This window comes from Mauremys mutica, chromosome 1 (assembly GCF_020497125.1).
Source record: "Mauremys mutica isolate MM-2020 ecotype Southern chromosome 1, ASM2049712v1, whole genome shotgun sequence".
Taxonomy (NCBI): Eukaryota; Metazoa; Chordata; order Testudines; family Geoemydidae; genus Mauremys; species Mauremys mutica.
In genome coordinates, this window is record NC_059072.1 from 350,035,129 (window position 1) to 350,057,992 (window position 22,864).

At 42.7% G+C, this 22,864-nt stretch overlaps 1 protein-coding gene across 4 annotated transcripts in view; it reads right to left on the reverse strand.

The window, feature by feature from the left end:
• Positions 1-13,298: 13,298 nt before the first annotated feature.
• EMSY (EMSY transcriptional repressor, BRCA2 interacting) overlaps positions 13,299-22,864 on the reverse strand; it is a 53,990-nt gene continuing 44,424 nt past the window's right edge. For 3 of the 4 annotated variants that reach the window (XM_045021412.1, XM_045021397.1, XM_045021404.1), the window contains 3 exons: positions 18,580-19,143; positions 17,216-17,728; positions 13,299-15,058 (listed from right to left, as the gene is read on the reverse strand). In XM_045021412.1, the coding sequence (XP_044877347.1) occupies positions 14,864-15,058; positions 17,216-17,728; positions 18,580-19,143 (1,272 nt within the window). In that variant the 3' untranslated portion in view covers positions 13,299-14,863. Of the gene's footprint in view, positions 15,059-17,215; positions 17,729-18,214; positions 19,144-22,864 lie in introns of those variants that run through there. The other variant, XM_045021420.1, reaches the window with a different exon arrangement.

Here is a 22,864-nt window from a genome sequence, read left to right on the forward strand (position 1 = left end):
GTGCCGCGTGAAAGTGAAGGACCTAAGACAAGGGTATCAAAAAGTCAGAGCGGCAAACGGACGCTCCGGAGCCCAGCCCCAGACATGCCGCTTCTACGAGGCACTGCATGCCATTCTAGGTGGGTCTGCCACCAGTGCCCCACCAGTGACGGTGGACTCCGAGGACGGAATAGTGTACCGGGACAGTTCCCCCTCCCTGTTCGCCGATGGGGAAGATGAGGAAGGGTCTTTAGAGGACGGCGCAGGCGACATCGAACCCACTCCCGCTTTCCCTGACAGCCAGGATCTCTTCATCACCCTCACAGAGATCCCCTACCAACCGTCCCCGCCCGTTAACCAGGACTCGGAATCAGGGGAAGGATCAGGCGGTAAGTGCTACAAACAGGGAAACATTTATTTTTTTAAGAAACAGGGATTTATATAAAAAATAGAAATACTATATAAACATTTTTAAATATGAAACTAAACAAACAGCAGGTCTACACAAACAGCAATGGAGCAATAGTCCTCTGGGGATATTTCAAAAAAGCTCTCAGAAAGCAGCTGGAAAAGCCTCAGCAAGAGGTTTCTTGGGAGAGGTGCTTTATTGGGTGCTCCGTTGAAGCACACTCTTCCGCGCCATGCCATCCTCAGGTAGAGGGGGACCATCGCCTCTACGAGCATGGCAGCGTAGGGTCCTGGTCTGTGCAGGGCTTCTATTAACATCCGCTCTCTCTGTGTGCGCCTGACACGCCTCAGGGTGATGTCGTTGTGGAAGTGCTGCATCTAATTAGTGGAATTAGTGTACTGTTACTATTGTGCATGGTAGACTTTTACTTTGCATAAGAATGACCCTCGCTTAACAGAGTTTTACTTTGCATAAGAATGACCCTCGCTTAACAGAGTTTTACTTTGCATAAGAATGACCCTCGCTTAACAGAGTTTTACTTTGCATAAGAATGACCCTCGCTTAACAGAGTTTTACTTTGCATAAGAATGACCCTCGCTTAACAGAGTTTTACTTTGCATAAGAATGACCCTCGCTTAACAGCCACGTGTTCCAGGACTCAGAGGAAAAGCATACAGGGGTCTTTCGCGGTCACTGGCGGGAGATGCCGCATAACGCTCATCTTTTCTGCTTTGCACATTGCCTCCAGCAGGAGAGCACAGCTAAGCACTATCTGATAAGCAGTCTGTACTGTAAGGCTTACCAGGACTTTGTGCAAGAGGGATGCAGCTGTCTCTCCTCGCTTGTGCGCTATCCAGTGCAATCGCGCCGCCAATGAGAGCGTAGTCCGAAATCTCGGACTAGTTCCGAGATCTCCTGAGACTTGGTTCCCTGTTTGGTCTTCTTAACTGAAAATGACTAGACTGTGTTTACTGTTGGCAAACATGTATTTGTTCAAGGAAATCACCTACTTTTTCGCATCACACAGCTTCGGCTCCTTCACGGACTGCCCCGCCATCCCCCTCGCAGAGGCTGGCTCAGATTAGACGCTGAAAGAAAAAGACAAGGGACGAGATGTTCCAGGAACTGATGGCCAGCTCCAGAGCGGAGGTGGCAGAGCAGAGACAGTCGAGGGAGAGCCTGTGTCAGCAGCATCGCACACACCTGGAACGGGAGGATAGGTGGCGGCAGGAAGACCAGCAGGCGACTCAAACGCTGCTTGGTCTAATGAGGGAGCAAACGGACACGCTCCGGCGCCTTGTAGATGTTCTGCAAGACCGCAGGCAGGAGGAGAGAGCCCCCCTGCAGTGCATCTGCAACCGCCCTCCAACGCCAAGAAGTCCTGTCCCCCCCTCACCCAAAGTGACAAGAAGGAGGGGCGGTAGGGGCCGTGAGAACTGTCACTGCACCGCAGCAGAGCGCTAATGTACAAGACACCTCTCGCGCTGTAAATCTGTAGAAGTTCTTCCCTTACAGGATCACCCAGTCCCAAATCCAAGTTTCAACCCCCCACTGTGTATAACATTATTAAAAGCGGTTTGCTGTTACTCTCTGTTTCCGTCACGTTTCTCGTGTCAGAAGACTTTGTGTGTGTGGGGGGGGATTTTTAATTGCAGTGCATAGCCCACATTACCAGGGTACAGACTTGGGGGCAGGGTCAACTGCAGGGCACACACAGACTGCAGTCACTAGGCACCAGGGACAGTCTGTGTGGTGTATGCTGCCCCGGGTCTTTCCTTGATGTGTAGGGTCCTGGTGCCTGACATCCCCGAATGTAAAGGCAGGCTTCCCTTCACATGCATTTGGACCGTAGTCACGATCCTCCCCGGTGCCCCGAGCCCCAAAAAGAGACCTCATCCAGGGGCAGATACTCACCCTTCCCCCACACCCCTCACCCCTTCCAACGCCCAAACCCACAGCCGTCATGGTAACCCCTATCCAAGGACGGCACCCCTCGCCCCTTCCTGCAAACCCACCCATCAGTGCACACCTTAACCAGCACAGAATGCTTCCATGTTTCAACGAAGAAACAGAAATGCAAAGTCAACGAAAGATTTATTATTAATTACTAAAACATGTCCTTAGTTTTAAAACGTCCTTGGGAAGTGGGGAAAACTTGGTTTATGATCAGGCTCTCTTAAAATCAAGTGGACAGTCACAGGTTACCCTGCTCTGCGAGGAAACTCGCTTTCAAAGCCTCCCTGATGCATATCGCTTCCCGCTGGGATATTCTCTCAGCACGGGTGTCTGGCTGATCGTAAACAGCAGCCAGGCGATTTGCCTCAACCTCCCAAGCGGCCAAAAAGGTCTCGCCCTTGCTCTCACAGAGATTGTGGAGCACACAGCAAGCAGCAATAACTACGGGGATATTCTTTTCGCTGATGTCCGAGCGAGTCAGTAAGCTCCGCCATCTCCCCTTGAGACGTCCGAAAGCACACTCCACCACCATTCTGCACTTGCTCAGCCGGTAGTTGAAGAGTTCCTTTTCAGTGTCCAAGGCGCCTGTATAGGGCTTCATGAGCCAGGGCATTAGCGGGTAGGCCGGGTCCCCGAGGATCACTGTAGGCATCTGCACATCCCCAACCGTTATTTTGTGGTCCGGGAAGAAAGTGCCTGCCTGGAGGCGTCTAAACAGACCAGAGTTCCTGAACACACGCGCGTCATGAACCTTGCCCGCCCACCCGACGTTGATGTTGGTAAAACGTCCCCTATGGTCCACCACAGCTTGCAGCACCATTGAAAAGTAGCCCTTTCGGTTAATGTACTCGCTGGCCTGGTGGGCTGGTGCCAGGATAGGGATGTGAGTCCCATCTATAGCCCCACCGCAGTTTGGGAATCCCATCGCGGCGAAGCCATCTATGATGACCTGGACATTTCCGACAGTCACTACCTTTGAGAGCAGTTGCTCAACGATTGCGTGGGCTACTTGAATGACAGCAATCCCCACGGTAGATTTGCCCACGCCAAAGTGGTTCGCTACTGACCGGTAGCTGTCTGGCGTGGCAAGTTTCCAGAGGGCTATGGCCACTCGCTTCTGCACAGTCAGGGCTGCTCGCATCCTTGTGTCCTGGCGCTTCAGGGCAGGGGACAGCAAGTCACACAGTTCAAGGAAAGTGCCCTTACGCATCCTGAAGTTTCGCAGCCACTCTGTGTCATCCCAGACCTGCAGCACTATGCGGTCCCACCAGTCTGTGCTTATTTCCCGGGCCCAGAATCGCCGTTCCACACCATGAACTTGACCCATTGCCACCATGATCTCCACTGCCCGGCGTACCCTGCTTTGTGAGAGGTCTGCGCCACTCTCCTCACCGTGCTGCCGGAGCCTCCTCGCCCGGTTTCTCAGCATCTGACTGTGGAAGAGGTGGACGATAACGTGCGAGGAGTTGACAACGGCCATAAGTGCAGCGATGATCGCAGCGGGCTCCATGCTCGCAGTGCTGTGGCGTCCGCGCTGTAACCGACCAGAGAAGGGCGCGAACAGATTTCCCGCCGGCGCTTTCAAGGAAGAGAGGAAGGGCGGGATTGACTGTTCAATGACGACACATTTTTCCCCCCAGCATGCATTGGGGGGAAATCCCACAATTCCAATGGGCAGCGGGGAGTGCGGGAACTGTGGGATAGCTTCCCACAGTGCACCGCTTCCAAAGTCGAAGCTGGCCCCGTGAATGTGGACTCAGAAGTTCGAATTTGTGTATTTAGTATGGATATACAAATTCGACTTATTAAGGTCGAATCCACAAATTCGACTTAAGTAGATTCGAAATAGTCCTGTAGTGTAGACAAGCCCAAAGACACCCAATCTCCATTTAAAGATGCCAAGCAATAGAGAATTTATTATTTTCCAGGGTAACCTATTCTAAAAGTTACTCTCAATCTTATTTCCAATTTGAATTTTCTAATTTAAATTTCCAGCCTTTGAATCTTGTTATGTCCATCTGCTTGATTAAAGGGTCCCGAATACCAGTTATCTTCTCCTTGTAGACCATATCACATCACCTCTTTCTAAACATTCTCTTTTGGTACACTAAACATATCTAGCTCTTGTGAGGCACATTTTCCATTCTAAGGAACAAAGTCGGACTTACAGTTGATCTGTTAGTTATTATAGGTAAGAGATCAGTACCACATCGGCTTTTTTGAATTTGGTATTTTCTCCTTTCAATGATTTAAAATAAATCTCTGAGAACATTAATTCCTTCTTCAAGCACCTCAGCACATTAGAAAAAAATGGTAACCTACCTAATTAAAAAAAATTAAAATTGAACTAGAGATGTTTGAGTATTATACAGTGAATACGCTGTTCAACCAACTAAGTTTGTATTTTGTAGTGGCCAAATAGCACCAACTACTGAATGTTATTTTACCAATGCAGTCAATACTTATTCAATAACATGACTTTTCTGGTAGTTGGGCTGTCTACACTACTGCGGTAAAATTGATTTAAGTTACATAACTTCAGTTACATGAATAACATAACTGAAGTAGACGTAGTTAGATCCACTTACCATGGTGTCTACACTGCGCTGTGGCAACAGGAGAGCGTCTCCGGTCAACTTCCCTTACGCTTCTCAGGGAGGTGGAGTACACAAATCAATGGGAGAGTGCTCTCCCATTGATTTAGTGTGTCTTCACCAGACCCACTTAATCAACAATCACTGCATCGATTACAGCAGTGCCATTCTAATGGTAAGTGTAGACATGGCCTAGCTGCAGCTTTAGCTGTCTTCTGCATCATCCAGTACACACCATGCCCAACTGTACTGTTAGAATTTAATGTATGCTCATCAGAACAGAAAGATTTCATCTGCACACTGTGGTAAGCACACATTCAGTGTCCCACCCATTTAATCATCATTTTATTTCCCCACCCTTATTTGCTAATCAGCCAACTTTGTCTTTCCCAATAGATTTGTGGAAGTCTTTATCTCCTCTTCAGGTAACTTTTTCAGACCTTTTCTTTTTCCTAGAAACCATTGTTTCATTCCTTTCACCTTTCTCCCTCGCCCCTTTGCAATCTATTAAAAATGTTTTGAGCCTGATTCAGCCATATTTACTAATTTTTAAAAAACATTCAGAGGAAATGCAGGCTTTTGTGGCTTGAACGTGATGTCTTACAATTCTCTAGATCTCTGTCACATTTATGCATTTTAATACTTTCGCCCACTGCATATTCCACCAGATTTCCCTAAAATGTATTCTTGAAAATTAAATACCTTGGTACCTATTTCAGTCTGTGATCCAATTTCCATAAGATGCTGAATCCAAGTGGCCCACGATTACGAACACTAAGCTTCACTAACATTCCAACTCACTACTAGTTCCTGTTGAACAAGTTTCTGCGGTCCAGCATCTCCCACAAATATGCTACACATAGACCATTCCTCACTGCAGTTCCTGGAGGTTGTTCAAAAATGGCCATGCCCCCTCTCTCCCACTTGCCACCAGGTTTTCTGCCTCCACAGCAGCAGCAAAGTGGCAGCTCGCTTTGCTCCCATCCTTTTCTTTTATATTTCTAATTTTTAGCTGTTTGCAGGCAGGAATGTTATTTTTAATTCAAGCCTCCTTGCCTAGATTTTGAGTAATGCAGTGGCCATAGCTGTGACAGATACAGCAATTTCCTGCAATACCCTCAGAAGACCTTATTGTATTAAGTTTCCATATCATTGTGGGCTGGGATTGTGTGTAACCCCTCTAGGGGGAGATGTGACAGCTATGAAACCTGGGAATTCAAAAGGACTATATTCAAAATGCTCCAAACAAATATGAACTTTTGGGACAATAAGTGTTAAGTGGATTTCCTGGAAAATCCCTAGGAAGAGGTTAATGCAAATTATCTCAGGTTATGCAAAAACCCTGACTTTGGAAGCTATGCTGTGAGGAAAGGGTCATTGTCTGCAGAAAGGCCTTAGATCTGACCAGCTTTGTGTTCTGGATCTAAGACAAATGACCTTGTAACCATAGGAAAAACTGAACTGTGGGTTTTGAAGGACTAAAACCTACCAGAGTCCGGGGTTGGAGTTAGGGGGTACCCTTTGGTAGACTTTCTTGTATGTGTGGTTTTATTTTTAATTATTTCAATTGTTTTTTCTGTAATGCTTTTACCTTGAGAATAAATATGCTTGCTTAGGAGCTGTATGGTAACTTATAATTACGGGCAACACACCGGTCAGAGCCCTTGGAGAGAAGGCAAAATGCAGGTGCTGCCCTTTTAAGCAGTCTGGCTTGCTGAGGATATCACAGTGTAAGGCTCCGAGCTGTGCAACCTTAATATTTCCAGTCAGGAGGGAGTGGGACATTGGGTCACTGACCAAGAGACGTGATGGCTTGGAAATAGAAGCCTAAAGTAGTTGTCAATCTTGGACCATAGAGGGGGAATACAGATTCAGTTGAAACTGTGACAATAGACAGCTGGTGGCTCTGCTGCAGCTCCTCCACAGATATCCCTCTGTCCGCCTTCAGCAAAGTACCAGGCATAATCTAAAAGGTGCTCTATATGCGAGATACCTTTCTCAGGCTTAGAAGGTGAATTATGCTCAGGCTGTTCCGAGCCAGCCAAACCTAACTCTACCAGGGTATGGGGCTCTGAGTGAGACAGGCATGTTGGGTCCCCTACCACTCCAAGAATCTGCAACTCTGCCACAAAAAAGCCTGACCAGAAGACAGATCAGATCAGGGTGAGACTCTAAGGATAAGGATGACTTCATCTAGCAGCCCCAGGGAATAAGTCCTTGGGCAACGCAGGACTGCAAATATAAATCCCTTGTGAAGCTACGACTCTCCCCAAAAGCCCTAAAATGGGTCTAGAATTCTTTGGAAAGAGAAGTAGGGGTAATAAATAGCCCTCCTCCTTCCCAATCCATATCAGGAGACTTGAATCTTGAACGGGAGGACACAGAGAAATTTCTAAAGGGCTTTCTGTGTAAGGCAAGCAGCAAAAGACTGTGCTCTGGCCACAGCCATGTAGCCATGCCCAAAAAGTATGCCAAAAAGTAAAAAAAAGCCCCCCAAAACCAAAAAGGGAATGAAAAAATACAAAAAATTCAGGAAGCCTCTAACTCAGACCCCTGCTCCTGTATTGAAGGAGGAGAGCTTTTGGACTCTAATTCTGAGCAGGACTTGAAAAAATCCAATACATTTTCCCCTTCTCCAAGATGTTTGAGGCCATGCGCAAAATGGTTGTGTCCAAAATCCAGATCCAATCTGAGCAAGCTCCTGAGGATATGCGTCAAAGCAAATATCTTCCCTCCAACTCCTAACCTGAGGTCGTGATTCCCTTGCACTCCTCAGAGGATGCAATCAGAATAGTGGGAAAAACCCAACAAGGCTATATGCATTAACAGGCATGACCTTAGATTCTATAAACTGCAAGAGACAAAATATAATATTACCAAAGTCCCAAAGGCTGATTATCCCATCAGAAGGAGGAATTCTTCCTAAGAACCCAACAGACAGATGGAAGGTGGAAGCTACCCTAACAAAGGGACTTTGAAGCTCCATCAGCACATCTCTCGCAGCCACATGCTTTGCGAGAGCTACAATATCCTGGCTGGCGTACCCTAGGAACCTGGAGGACTGAGATCACCCTAGCTTCAAGCTCCATTCTTAAGAAAACTTCCCAGGCAACAGTATTCTTGGCTGATGCCTCAATGGATGCAATTTTCAGCCCTGGCTACAGCATCCTGCTCAGCAGCTATTCAACAGCTATTCTACCCCTGGAAGGTACATGCTCACTCCAAACAAGTCCTATGTTCCTCTAATTTCACAGGATCTCTCCTCTTTAGAGAAAAACTAGATTACATAGTGGCAGAAAATGCTGCTAAATCTAAGCTAGGCCCTCCCCTCTCTGCTGAGTGCTCTAAGAAGAGAGTACAAACCTGCTTTTAGGCAGAGATGCTACTTTTGCCTATTCTCCTCAGAGGAGTACGAGGAAGAATAGCAGATTTATCAAGGGCAAGTCTCAAAACCCAGCACTGAGGAGAAAACCCACAGTTGGTCCCACAATGTTCAAGAGCCCAGCGTGATGAGGAAATGTGCCTCTGGCCAAACTTGAATCTAGGAGGCAGAATTTCCCACTTTTCAGAGAAAAGGAATAAATTGACTATAGACCAGTGAATAAGAGGGAGAGTGAATCAGGGATACTCCCATAAACTACAGGCTCCATCCCATCCCCTTTTTATCCAGTTTCCCAGCTCCAGTGACTCTGCCAAGCACAAACTGGTCCAGACTGAGATCTCCTGGGCATAGCAGCAGAAAGGTTTTCCGGGATCTACCTCATCATTTTTATTGTTCAGAAGTACACTTTGCGGGGGGTTGGGGGAAACGACCATTATCAGCTTCAAGAGATTTAACAAGTGGAAGAAAACAAAATTCTGCAAGAAGACCCTAGATTCTGCAGTCTCATCCCTAATTTAAGGGGACCTCCTAACCTTAGTGGACCTGGAAGATACATATCTCAGCGTTCCCATATGCCAGTGCTCCACAATCTAATGAGATCTCCTTAAGGCACAGATCACTACCAGTACCGAATGCGCCCATGAAATCTCTCATTAGCCCTGATGGTCTTCACAAAGATGCAAGTGGTGATCATAGCCGGACTCAGGTTGTAGAGTACCCATTACCCCTTTCTGGACAACTTTCTGATCAGAGCTGCGACCGAGGCTGGAGAGCACAATGCTATGATTTGGACTCTAGATCTCCTGTAAGTGCATGGCTTTATAATAAACATCAAGAAAAGTTCCTTGATTTCCTCAACAAGGATAACTCACCTGGGAGTGGACATAAGACACCTTGGAGGCAAAAGTCCAGTAGCTGCAGTATCTCATATCTATACTGCAAAAGAGCATGAGGCCAACTAATGCTCAACTGTCTTCAGTTAGTGCCCCCGCCCCCATAAATATGCATAGGGATCACCCCAAGAGTGTGACTGCACATAAGGTGTCTGATATTACTGAAAGAATGGGACCACTCCTTGGAATGCATGATGGATCACATGCTGGTCCCAAAGCAGGTACTCAAGACCCTAAGATGATGGGCAGTCCCAAGGAATGCTCATGAGCACATTCCCATGTCTTCCAGACACGCTGGTTCACACAACTGATGCCAGCCTGTAGAGCTGGGGAGCACATCAGGGATCCGGAACCACTCAAAGCATCTGGAGCCGCAACAGAAAGGGACCACAGGATCAATCTCCTACAGCTCTGTGGCTTCAGACTGCCCTATGAAGGTGCCAGAACCATCTAGCAGAAAATCATGTCCTGGTCCAGTCAGACAATACAATTCCAGTTGCATACATAAGTAGGTTATAAGGACAGGGAACCCAGCACTGCATGCAGAAATAATGACAATGAGAAGGGCAGAAAAGTCTTCCCTAAAAGCAATTCACACAAAAGTGGAGCTGAACCAATAGGCAGACTGGCACAGCAGGTGCAAAGACAACAACTCAGAATGGTGTTTGAACCAGAAAGTCTTCAAACTGATCTTGCAGTTTTTTGGTCTTCCATCACCTGAATACAAAATGTCTGAAGTACTTTGCCAAGGAAGCATACCCTAAGTTCTTAGGAACACATGCCTGCTGTATTCATTCCCCCCTTTCCCATTCACAGAGCAAATGATCCAAAAGATACAGCGAGAACAAGCAAAGATGACAGTGCTAGCTTTGTAGTGGCCAAGGAGATCCCAGTTTGCTGGTCTGATAGAACTGAAAAAGAAAGTATCAGTAGCACTTGGCCTGTCTTCCAGGGTGACTGGGACTTCGCTCTCATCCAGGAATCTCTACCTTAAATACTCATTCCTCCATCTGGACCAAGTTCAGTATCTGGTGCCAGGGGCACACTGACCCAAGAGACCCAGGGATTCCAGCTATCCTGGGCTTTTTCCAAGAAGGTGTGGATTAATGTCCTTAACCCAGCACCATAGCACGTCAGGTATCAGTGGTTACTAGCATTATATTCACAGGATCCTCAGACTCCTTGGTAGCGAACTCCCAGGTTTCTAGATTTTTCAGCAGTCAGACTGGCCAGACCAGCCATCAGACCAATCTTCCTTAATTGGGATCTACCATTAGCCTTAAACACCCTGACCACTCAAGCCTTTTGAGCCTCTGGCTTCAATATCAGCATTCTTCTCTCCATCAAAACCAATTTTCTGGTTGACATTGCATCTGCTAGGCAAGTTTCTGAGCTGGCAGACTTACCTGTGCTGGGACATTACTGCATGTTCCACAATGACAAAGTGGTGTTGAGAACTCCAGGATCTTTTCTCCCCAAACTGAAATCTCCTTTCCATACCTCACAGGAGGTTATCCTTCATTCTGCTCAACGACCACAGCAGCTGACCAAGAAACTGTGGCACACTTGAGACATCAGAAGGGCACTGAAGTTATATCTAGTATACAGAATCCACAAGGAGATCATGCACCATGTGTCTCCTTCCATCCAAAGTGTCAAGGAACCAGAGCCTCCAAGCTATCCCTCACTTGATGGATCAGACTGTGCATTGTTGAGGCCTACTAGGCATCAGGCATTTTGCTTCAGGAGGAATAAAGGCACACGCCAGAAGACCCATGGCGACCTCGTGGGCTGAATAAGCACATTCTTTCACTGCTGAAATATGCAGAGTGATCACTTAGTGATCAGCAAACACCTTTACAAGACACTATTAAAGTGGACTTCATGTCTTCTGCAGAGGCCTCCTTCGGTAGGAAGGTGCTGCAGGTTGTGACCCAGTAAAAGCAATCTTTATGGGGGGGAGGAGTGTCTCCTTATCTCTTTCTGTATCAATCTATCTTTAGCCCTCCTCACTCCAGTTCACTGCTTGCTACTTCCCATGCATAGCAGAATTGTGGGAGACCCTGGGCTGCACAATGGAAAATGTCTTGCCCGATAATTTCCTTTCTATTAGCAGCATCTCCCACAATTCTACCCACCATGGATAGCTTTACAGGCAAGAGTGACCATTTTATATGATTATTTCTATGTAGGCAGTCATCTGCTGTACATAATTAATGAATTAGCATGTTATTGTTACTAATATTCTTCTATGAGTTTTACATAGCTTTGGAACGACTAATCTGGCTGCAAGCAGGAGGAGGCATAGCCAGCACACACTGTGCTGCAGCTTTGAACTACCGCTGGGAACTGCAGAGAGGAGGGAAACAGCCCATGTGTAGCATAATTGTGGGAGATACTGCTAACAGAAAGGAAATTTGGTAAGAAATTTTCTATTTCTCTCATTACAACACACTAATTATTAATATAAACAACAATAAGCAATTCTACACAGCTAATTTTTGAGCTATTCCATTGCAAAAGATGGGCAGAAGTCAAATCTCTTCCATTTAAGGAAGATACAAATTATTTAGCAACCTTTGGCAGGTAGCGACACATTGTTTGTTGGACATGGGAACTTAAAGAGCACATGTTTTATTTTAGTAGAGCTATGATAAGGATGTGAAGAATAATCACGAAAGTAAAGGAAATTTAATGGATGACACTCTACTTTCAGCTACTGTAGCTGAAACACAAAACATAGTCTGGACTTTAGGTGCAGTATCAAAACCTGTTATCTTGTAGATTTCTTTCTAATGAAACTAGTTACCAATTCCAGCATATTCACCAAAGATCATAAATCAAACTATTTAGGGCCTCAATTCACAACTGGTTTGGGAAAGGATTAGGAAAGAAGGAAATCCGAACTTAAGTTTAATGCAGAGAGGTGGGAGTTAGGATATCAGCATTCTTTTCCTGTCTACCCAACAGACTTTGTGTATATCTGTGGGCAAGGCAGTTAACAAGTGCCTCAGTTTACCAATCTGTAAAATATTTACCTTTCATAACAGAGGTGTTGTGAGCCTTCATGTTTGTAAAGGCTCAATGAAAGGAAATGACACTATGTAAGTGCAAAATATAATTTCACTACAGATATAATCCTCAGTTTCATGGGCCTCTCTAAAAATTTCTTTGCAGCTATCTTAAAACAAGAACACCACAATATAAACTTTTCTGTCAAGAAACCAAAATTGGGCCAGAACTTAAATTGTGTAATATGCTATGAGTGTTAAGATAAATTTAACACTTCATTTGTTTTTTTAAAATCTGTTTGTAGAAACGAGAGCAGCCATCTAAAGTTACATAGAGATAACAAATTTAAGCATGGAGCCATACTTTATGGCAAAGTTGTAAACTTCTTATAGTGTAGCAACAGAAATACTGAAAGGGGCTTTCTTCTCTCTTCCATTTAGCTCGGCCTATGACAGGGACAGCCAATATACTGTAAGACCATGAGTGACAACAGCTTGGCACAAGCTCATCTCATCTGCATAGAATTTGACATCCATTTTTATGAATAGTAAATATATAGACCAGGCTCATACTAACCCCTTCAATGACAGATGACTAGAAAAGACAGCTTGCCTGAATCTGCTAGCAATAAAATCTGCAGCTGATAAGCTTTGTTGTCATCTTTCTTGTCAAGCTTTGTCGTCACAGCCTTTGGGGGGTGGCCATACTTTAAGTATCTCTGTTCTAGAAACAAACACAGCTATTAAAACTGAAATACCATCTAGAATGACTTACAATATTTCTGTATTAATTTTTAACTAGAAAAAAGGCATAAGGTATTTTCCACTTCATATATTCTCTCTTCTCTCCAACCTGAGTGCTTCTAATGTTATGTAAAATAAAGAGGAGGAACAAGTGCTTGTCACAGTATTCAATGTTGTAACGTATAGGTGATGCAGAGAAGACAATCCAATTCTTACCCAACTATGTACAGCTTTTCCATAATATACAGGCTGAAAACTTCTCTTTGTCATCATAAAAGATAAAACTTTGCCATTCAGGCTTATAATTAACAGACAAAACAAACATAAAAATGAAAGTCATAAGGACTTTATAAATGAAGTAACTGCTAACAGAGGCTAAAAGGAGAACCAACAGCACCATCTACAGGAGACTGCAGTGTTGTTACGTACATAGATGTTCAGGACAAATATGTTCAGCTTTTTAGGTTTTGTATGTTAGTCTGATGAGCGTTTCTTCAGTTGGAATTTAAAAAACTACAATATCAACAGTAAAATCACATCTTAAAAAAGACTGACGCAAAACCTGTATTACACTTTGGATGAATTATACTTACAGTAGTACTTCAGCACCAAAAAATGGGCAGTTATGCTGATAGATGTATGTACAATTGAATGAGATGTCAAAGTCTTAAAATGCTTAGTTATTTATAATGAAATCTATACAAAATGGTTAAAAAACTTTTCTATATACATTGTTTTTAAAAAAGAAAGGTATTGTCTTCATTACCAGAACGTATTAAAACAGCCTCTGCTGTCATTCCACCTGCACCCAAATCTCTTTCCGTGGCTTGTAACGATCATAAAAACCCAACATATTGCTTGAACAAGTCAAGTCATAAGGCTGAGGATTACCTCTGAAACATACAACTAATCAGTTTAAGCTTTTAAACCCCCAAAATGGTCATTTAAAAAACCGCATGTAAGAGTAAAATATGGATTTTTAAAAGCCTCAGCTTGCATCTGAATACAAGCTGAAGTTATGAGATAATGAACCAAATATTCCCAAATCTGAACATTTGTTTTAAACCAGAATACATTTCTGCTACCCCACAGCATTAGAATGAAAACATTTGCTTGTTTAACAGGAACTAGTTAAGCAACTTGGCCTGGTTTTAAATCACTGCATTTAAATAAATTATCAGGTTAATTAATTAGACTAAATGGGCATTTCATGTGCTTGTGGCATAAAAAGAAATGTTTTGCACATTAAATTAGCATATTTCTTGTAATATATGAAAACAAAATCCACCAAACCATGTTACCTGTTAGTGATTTTGCTTATGTCCAAATATTCACCAACAATTAAAAAAATAAACTATATTTACGATTACAAATATGAACATTAATTGAGCTCAAGTGCAAGAAAGCTAACCAATTCAGAAATTCCTGGGGCTTTTCCAGTACAGACAGACACACCTTTTATCTCACATGCTATTTAAAAATACAAATATCTACTAAACATTCTTTGTGATGGTGTTTTGCTCAATAGCTACAAAAAGAAAGACACAGCAAAGTAAAAGGTCCCTTTTTACTGAAAAGTTTCAGTATCTGGTCAAGAGCTTCATAGCAAGAACTTCTACTCAATCTTTTCAATTCACTGTAGCTTTGCCCTTTTTTTTTTTTTTAAGACATACATTCCACTGTCACAGGTTTACTGTATCTTGGTAACTACATCCTTTTTGAAACAATTTTAAGATGTCGTTTCTGCAATACTGTCTTGTTAAAACACACTGATGCTTCAAGGGTCCAATGAACAACTCTAATAGGCAAAGTGCTCTAATACATCACAATACAACGGCATCTTGGACACTCAATTGCCAAGATGAATTTAAAGTGCACTCCAGTGTCCCAATTCATTAGGATTGTTCAGCAGAACTTTGAGAGGGGCTGGGCTCAGTGCCTTCCTCAGTACTGCTGTCCACATCTTGTTCCATTGCTGTCTCCTCATCATCAAGACGTTGACTAGTAAAGTTATTGAGCTCCAGGAGCCCACTGGGTTCCACTACCACATTGGAGCTGGAGTGACAAGGGATGGAGTATTGAGGGATAGTCTAAAGGAAAGAAAAAATGAAGTTTTAATATGCAGTTTTGACAGGTGAGTTAAGGATTTGTATGTTTAAATGAAAGAGATGCTCATGTCTATTAAACAGTTGTAAGAATCCCAGAAACATTTTCCCAAAGTCAATACATTTGTTTTCATCCTATTGTTACAATATTCCTAAATTAAATGTAGCATGAAAGGATCATTTTGCAGGATTTTTTCACTGAAGGATAAATTGAAATAATTACAATTAAAGAAAAGATAGTCTTGTGGTTAAGGCAGTTGGCTGGGACTCAAAAGATCTGGGATTAATTGCCAGCTCTGCCAGACTTCCTGTGTAACCTTTGACAAGTTACTTAATCTGTTTGCTATCTGGCCCATCTGTAAAATAGGGGTAACATGTACTCTCAACCTCTGTATGTTCTCTCTATTTAGACTAAGTATTTTGGAGTCGAGACTTCTGACTGTTGTACATACAACATATTGCACAATGGGTCCCTGAAACTGGTTGGATTAATACAAAGAAAGAATAGATTTAGACTGATCAAAGTACTGCAATAACAAAGGAATACAATAAATGACTAAATTGTTTTTTGTTTTTAATTTCTAGATTGTATGGAGAATATATCTACATTTTAATTATTAAATTGATAATCAGAGAGGCATTTTGATTTTGAAATGGACCAGACATCATAACCACACCTAAATACTACGGTGTTTAGCATCATATAAATACCTATGATATACTGATTATTTTACTCTACTACATCTATCTCTTAGCCCTCATACTCAAGAGATACAAAATCCTGAGTATTCCTAGAAAAACTACTTAGTTTCAAAGAAAATATTACAAAATAATTCAAAGCATTTGTATACTTTATAAATAAATCAAAGTTAGCATATTTGTTTCCATCACAATTACACATTTTTCACCATAATAAGTGTATATAATATACAATAAAATCTCTAAATCAAACACTGCAAACAAACACAATGGCATTCTGTCCACTCCTCTGCAATGAGTCAGTATCATAGCATCACAGAAGTGCAGGACTGGAAGGGACCTCGAGAGGTCATCTAGTCTAGTTCCCTGCACTCATGGAATGATGAAGTATTATCTAGACCATCCCTGACAGGTGTTTGTCTAACCTGCCCTTAAAAATCTCCAGTGATGGAGATTCCACAACCTCCCTAAGCAATTTATTCCAGTGCTTAACTACCTTGACAGTTAGGAATTTTTTCCTAATGTCCAACCTAAATTACCCTTGCCACTATGTAAACCTATTGCTTCTCGTCCTATCCTTAGATGCTAAGGAAAACAATTTTTCTCCCTCCTTGTTACAACCTTTTATGTACTTATACTTATGTATAATTAGGGTGCTGTGATATTTCAGATGACTAAAATTTCAATGCTTTGATAATCTGTACTATGGAATACAATAATACGTTATAACGTATCAAAATAAAACTACATTTGAATAAATGAACATTTTCACATTTGTTCACTTAGGCCCTGATTCATCAAAGCATATAAGCATCTGCTTAATTTAAGGATGTACATAGTCCTGTTGACTTCAAATCAATGAGATTTACTCATATGCATAAAGTTAATAATGTACTTAAGTGCTTTGATGAATCTGGTCCTTATTTACTAATTTGCAAAAGGTCTCCCAGTCAGTTTGAATTAGTGAGATTCTACTAAATCTACTTTATGCTGAAGAAAGTTTTACACTAAAAAACAGGCAAGACTGTAATACACTGTAAAAAGACATGGCACAAATCATACCTCCACGGTAACAGCAAAAGTTGCATGTTCAAGCATTTCAGTTAGAAGGTGATTTTGAATATCTAGCAAGTTTGGTTTGTTTCCTTAATGGGAAAGCAAAGCAGAACACTTAAAATGCTCAGGAGACAGACAGTAGGAATGCAGTGACCAGCATGTTTGAGAAATTGTATTTAACACCGTATTGCCAATTTAATAAACAAGTGCCCAACATTTTTATATTCTTAAATCACTTACTGTTTTGGGGTAGAGGAGAACCAAAGTAAGAAAGGAAAAAAAAATACTTGAACATTGTTCAGATGCTATTAAGGCTTTAGACACGCAAACCTAGAAAATATGTGCTTTTTTTTTTTTTTACCTTTATTTGCTCTGCTCTTCTCTTACCTGGATAATAATTTCAGATGAAATCCCTTCAGCTTTCTTTTGGGATATATTCTGAATGTGTATAAACTGGTTTGTTGAAGGCACTCCTTGTGCATCCACTTTCTTCTCTATTAAAACAGGATCAGCAGCAGGAGGACTTGAACAGGACTCTTTACATTTCAGTTGCTGAGAGATGGAAGTTGCCGTCATCCCTACTGCAGTCACCCTTGGCACCTGGATACAAGGTGATGATTCTGCTTCACTAGCGAGTTTACTAGTGGACATGGCCTTGTTTGGGGGATCCACTACCATATGTTCTATGTTTGTGTCAATCTGAGCTTCCATCATAGACATTTTCAAAATGTCTGCTACTGCTGTCTTCACAGATGCCTGCATGGGAAATAGGCTTGTAACTGGCGATGCCAGTTTGGGCACAGAATTGCCGCCTGCTACCTTTGAAACAGTAGGAGGCTGTCGCCCCTCAAAAGTTATCTTTGTAACAGTGGATCCTTGAGTTATAATTGGCTGCTGCACCTGAAAATCAAATTTTTGTTGTGCATGTTACAGCTATTTTTTTATTTAAACCTAATCAATATTTATCTGGACAATACGGCACAAACAACATACTTGCTATTAGGAAGACAGTTGAAGCTCAGTGTTTTAACAAAGGAATCAGCAGTGATACGATAACATTTAATTGAAGCCTGGGGAAAGTAGTTTTTGGACTGCTAGACAATGTTTCTAGCAGAATATCACAGCAGCCTCATTTTCCTTTGGGATTTATATTCCCATGTGATGTATATTAATCCCTTCTTATTATTTTATATATGCTTCAAGGGGCAGGGGAGTAAAAGGTTTTTGGAGTTAGTTAAAATACATATATAGTATTTCATTTTCCTCAGTCTTTACATCTTCCCCTCCCAAGGAAAGTAAAATTGCTCCTCTAGGTAAAATTATTTAACTGAAGGGTGATGGTGATGTAAACTACCAAGGAAGACGTACAATGGAGGTCCTTGGGAGACTGCAGTGTATTCATCTTTATTTCCACAGAATTTTTTTTAAATGTTACGGGAACGGAAATCAATAATATATTATACCCAAAAAAATAAAAGAAACTAGGGGCAAATTCCATGCACTGTTGGTTGCAGAAATTCACAAAAAATGGTCCAACAAAACTGATTTGTGAGCTCTATGGATTTTTTTTCCCTATATAACAACATGTGCTTCTCTTTCCTAGTGTCAACCTTCTGATGGGGAAATTAATACCAGCGTAATGAGGAGTTCTCTCTTGCCAGGAGAAAACACGGCTACAGCAACTGGGTTGGTGTTTGGACTTTTCCTTGAACAGCGACGTTTTATTTTGCATGCTATCAATATTCTGTTACCTGGCTTGCGGGCTGTTTCTCTGAAGAGGCAGGTAGCTGCAATTGACTCTGGGGGGGTTGGGGTTGCACGTAGATTTTTTGTGCCGTTGGTGCCTGTTGCAGTTTGGGCAGCTGCTGCGTGGTTTTTACGGCAAGCACCTGTACTACAGTTTGCTGTGGCTGTGCCACTAAGGTAGGGAGTTGCCTTTCTTTGGCCATCATGTGGTGTGGGGTGTGCTGTGCATCTGGTTTGGTCTGTGCTTGCTCTTGCTGAAGTGGGGTTAGCTTTTGATGCCGGATAGAAAGCTGGGGCATTTGTGGGAGTTTGTGCTGGATCTGATCAGCCTGCAGGTGGATGGTTTGCTTTTGTTTAGTCTGGAAGCACTGCAGAGTTTTCACTTGCAGTTGAGTCTGTTCCAGCTGTGGTTGACTCAGTTTCTGCTGTTTTTGTGCCTGTGACTGCGTCAGGGCAGATCTGTAAAATAGACCAGTCTGAGGATCTAGGGTATCCATCTCTTCCACTTCTCCTTCCTCAGTTCCAAGTTGTTCACTGTGTTTGGTAAATGCAGTGTGGCTGCTTAAAGCCTTAATAAAAAAAGTTACAAATGAAAAAGTAATGAGACATCATCTAATTTACTGCAGAATACACAAAATCTAGTGACATTACAGAATATTTAAACTGGACTGTTATAAAAGCAGAATAGGTCACAGGATTTCAGGCATACAACTCATGTATAAAAGCAGAAATATCCTAAGATGCTGAGTTCCCAAAGCCATAGCACTTCAATGGCTATTTCCATACCATAACAAACTAAGCCCTGGTGTGCCACTGTAGATGTCTTGCCCTCAGCGGAGCTTAGGTTGCTCTTACATTTGAAAGATTAAGCTAAGCTGAGCTGGCGTTTGTAGGTGACAAATCTGAGGAACTGTCACAGATTGAAGTATCAGTAGAGGAGGTTTTGGAATTAATTGATAAACTCAACATTAACAAGTCACCGGGACCAGATGGCATTCACCCAAGAGTTCTGAAAGAACTCAAATGTGAAGTTGCGGAACTATTAACTAAGGTTTGTAACCTGTCCTTTAAATCGGCTTCGGTACCCAATGACTGGAAGTTAGCTAATGTAACGCCAATATTTAAAAAGGGCTCTAGGGGTGATCCCGGCAATTACAGACCGGTAAGTCTAACGTCGGTACCGGGCAAATTAGTTGAAACAATAGTAAAGAATAAAATTGTCAGACACATAGAAAAACATAAACTCTTGAGCAATAGTCAACATGGTTTCTGTAAAGGGAAATCGTGTCTTACTAATCTATTAGAGTTCTTTGAAGGGGTCAACAAACATGTGGACAAGGGGGATCCGGTGGACATAGTGTACTTAGATTTCCAGAAAGCCTTTGACAAGGTCCCTCACCAAAGGCTCTTACGTAAATTAAGCTGTCATGGGATAAAAGGAAAGGTCCTTTCATGGATTGAGAACTGGTTAAAGGACAGGGAACAAAGGGTAGGAATTAATGGTAAATTCTCAGAATGGAGAGGGGTAACTAGTGGTGTTCCCCAAGGGTCAGTCCTAGGACCAATCCTATTCAATTTATTCATAAATGATCTGGAGAAAGGGGTAATCAGTGAGGTGGCAAAGTTTGCAGATGATACTAAACTGCTCAAGATAGTTAAGACCAAAGCAGATTGTGAAGAACTTCAAAAAGATCTCACAAAACTAAGTGATTGGGCAACAAAATGGCAAATGAAATTTAATGTGGATAAATGTAAAGTAATGCACATTGGAAAAAATAACCCCAACTATACATACAACATGATGGGGGCTAATTTAGCTACAACGAGTCAGGAAAAAGATCTTGGAGTTATCGTGGATAGTTCTCTGAAGATGTCCACGCAGTGTGCAGAGGCGGTCAAAAAAGCAAACAGGATGTTAGGAATCATTAAAAAGGGGATAGAGAATAAGACTGAGAATATATTATTGCCCTTATATAAATCCATGGTACGCCCACATCTCGAATACTGTGTACAGATGTGGTCTCCTCACCTCAAAAAAGATATTCTAGCACTAGAAAAGGTTCAGAAAAGAGCAACTAAAATGATTAGGGGTTTAGAGAAGGTCCCATATGAGGAAAGATTAAAGAGGCTAGGACTCTTCAGTTTGGAAAAGAGAAGACTAAGGGGGGACATGATAGAGGTATATAAAATCATGAGTGATGTTGAGAAAGTGGATAAGGAAAAGTTATTTACTTATTCACATAATATAAGAACTAGGGGTCACCAAATGAAATTAATAGGCAGCAGGTTTAAAACAAATAAAAGGAAGTTCTTCTTCACGCAGCGCACAGTCAACTTGTGGAACTCCTTACCTGAGGAGGTTGTGAAGGCTAGGACTATAACAATGTTTAAAAGGGGACTGGATAAATTCATGGTGGCTAAGTCCATAAATGGCTATTAGCCAGGATGGGTAAGGAATGGTGTCCCTAGCCTCTGTTCGTCAGAGGATGGAGATGGATGGCAGGAGAGAGATCACTTGATCGTTGCCTGTTAGGTTCACTCTCTCTGGGGCACCTGGCATTGGCCACTGTCGGTAGACAGATACTGGGCTAGATGGACCTTTGGTCTGACCCGGTATGGCCTTTCTTATGTTCTTATGTTCTTATGTTCTTATTCAGATCGCCTCAAACTCCATGATATCTGAATGGGAAATGGAAGGGATTGGCTGATTCAACAAAGATCTTAGGTTGGTGAATAGATGGTTCCTAGCTTTAACAAGAACCTATTATCTTAAGAGATTTTGATTCTCTTTTCCTAACACATGTCTCCTCTGATGCTTCTTGGTGACTTCTTCTATACCACTTTTTACACCTGGAACCTGCCCCATTTCCCATGCACCAAAGCATAATCTCTCCCTCCTTTTCAGACCCAGTTCTTCCTGGGTTGATTTCCTCACCACTGCCATGTCTGTACCTTAATACGCATCAAAACTACCGCCCCGTATATCACGTTTGAGTTGGACTAAGTTCCTTAGGGGCAAGAACACTGTCTTATTACACAATCCTAAATAATAACTAAGTAGCCTCATTCAGCAAAATTCTACCTCTACAGATGCTCTCTGCAGAGGCTTTACAACAGACCTTATCTAAATACGAACTATATAGAAAGTGAGTGGTGTACATTTACCCAGTGGACCTCACAAAACTAGAGTAGCTTTATTTTTGTTACTGCTGACAGGTAACAGAAATGCTAATTCTTGAATTAAATAAGAAAATCAAACTATTTAAACAAGAACACACCAGAGGCTTCTTCCTCTGCTTTTTACTGGGTTGTCCCTTTCACTTGGGCTGTTCACCAAACATTTTAAAGCAGTCTCTCAGTTGTGACTTCCCAAGTTGAGAATTTGCCAGAGGCCTCTGCAGTTTGGCACCTTACAAAGCCAAGCTCCAAATCAAAGGCATCCTGCTTCTTTATTGTCTTCAATTCTGCTCCTTTTCCTTCCTCTGCTTAAGACAAAGGTCTTGTCTATACTACAGAGTTTTGTCAACAAAAGTTATGCCGCTTTAATTAAACCACTGTTGCATGTCCACATTGTGCTCCTTGTGTTGGCAGAGCACATCCACACTAGCAGCTCTCACATCAACAGAGAGAGAAGAGCACTGTGGATAGCTATCCCACTGTGCAACTGGCCACAGGGTGCTTTGGGATGGGTTTGCAATGTCTCGTGGGGCAGGTACAGCATCATGTGATGCAGGTTTTTCAATCCCATCATTCCATGGGAATCCTACTAGATTGCCAGCTGCTTTTCAACTGAAGTGTGTGTGGTGGGGGAGTGTGTATGTGAGAGAGACAGAGCGCGTGTTGTGGGAGAGTGAGTGTGTCAGCATAAGGTCTCTAAGTTCAGACAGCGGCTGGAAACATCCAGTCCTGAGGCACAGGGAGGGAGACACCTCCGACATCAGCCTCCACCTCCCTCTCCGGCTCTGCACAGCACTGCAGTTTCTCTCTCTCTCACACTCACACACACACACACACTCCCCTGCCTGCCGCTGTGTTCCTAGTGCTGGGGGAGAGCAGAACTCCACGTTAATAATTTGCTTTTCCTGCCGGCATGCTCAGCTGTCAGAACTTCCTGGAACTTTGAAAGGGGAGAGCCGCATGCCTGTGTAGTTGGAATGCAGGGCAGCCAAGTTCAAAACAGCAAGCAGAGGCGTGATGGCGGGCATTGTGGGATACTGGGAGAGGCCAGTTATGGCGACATAACGAATGGCAGCGTCTACACTGACGCTTTGTCGCTTTAACTTTGCTGCA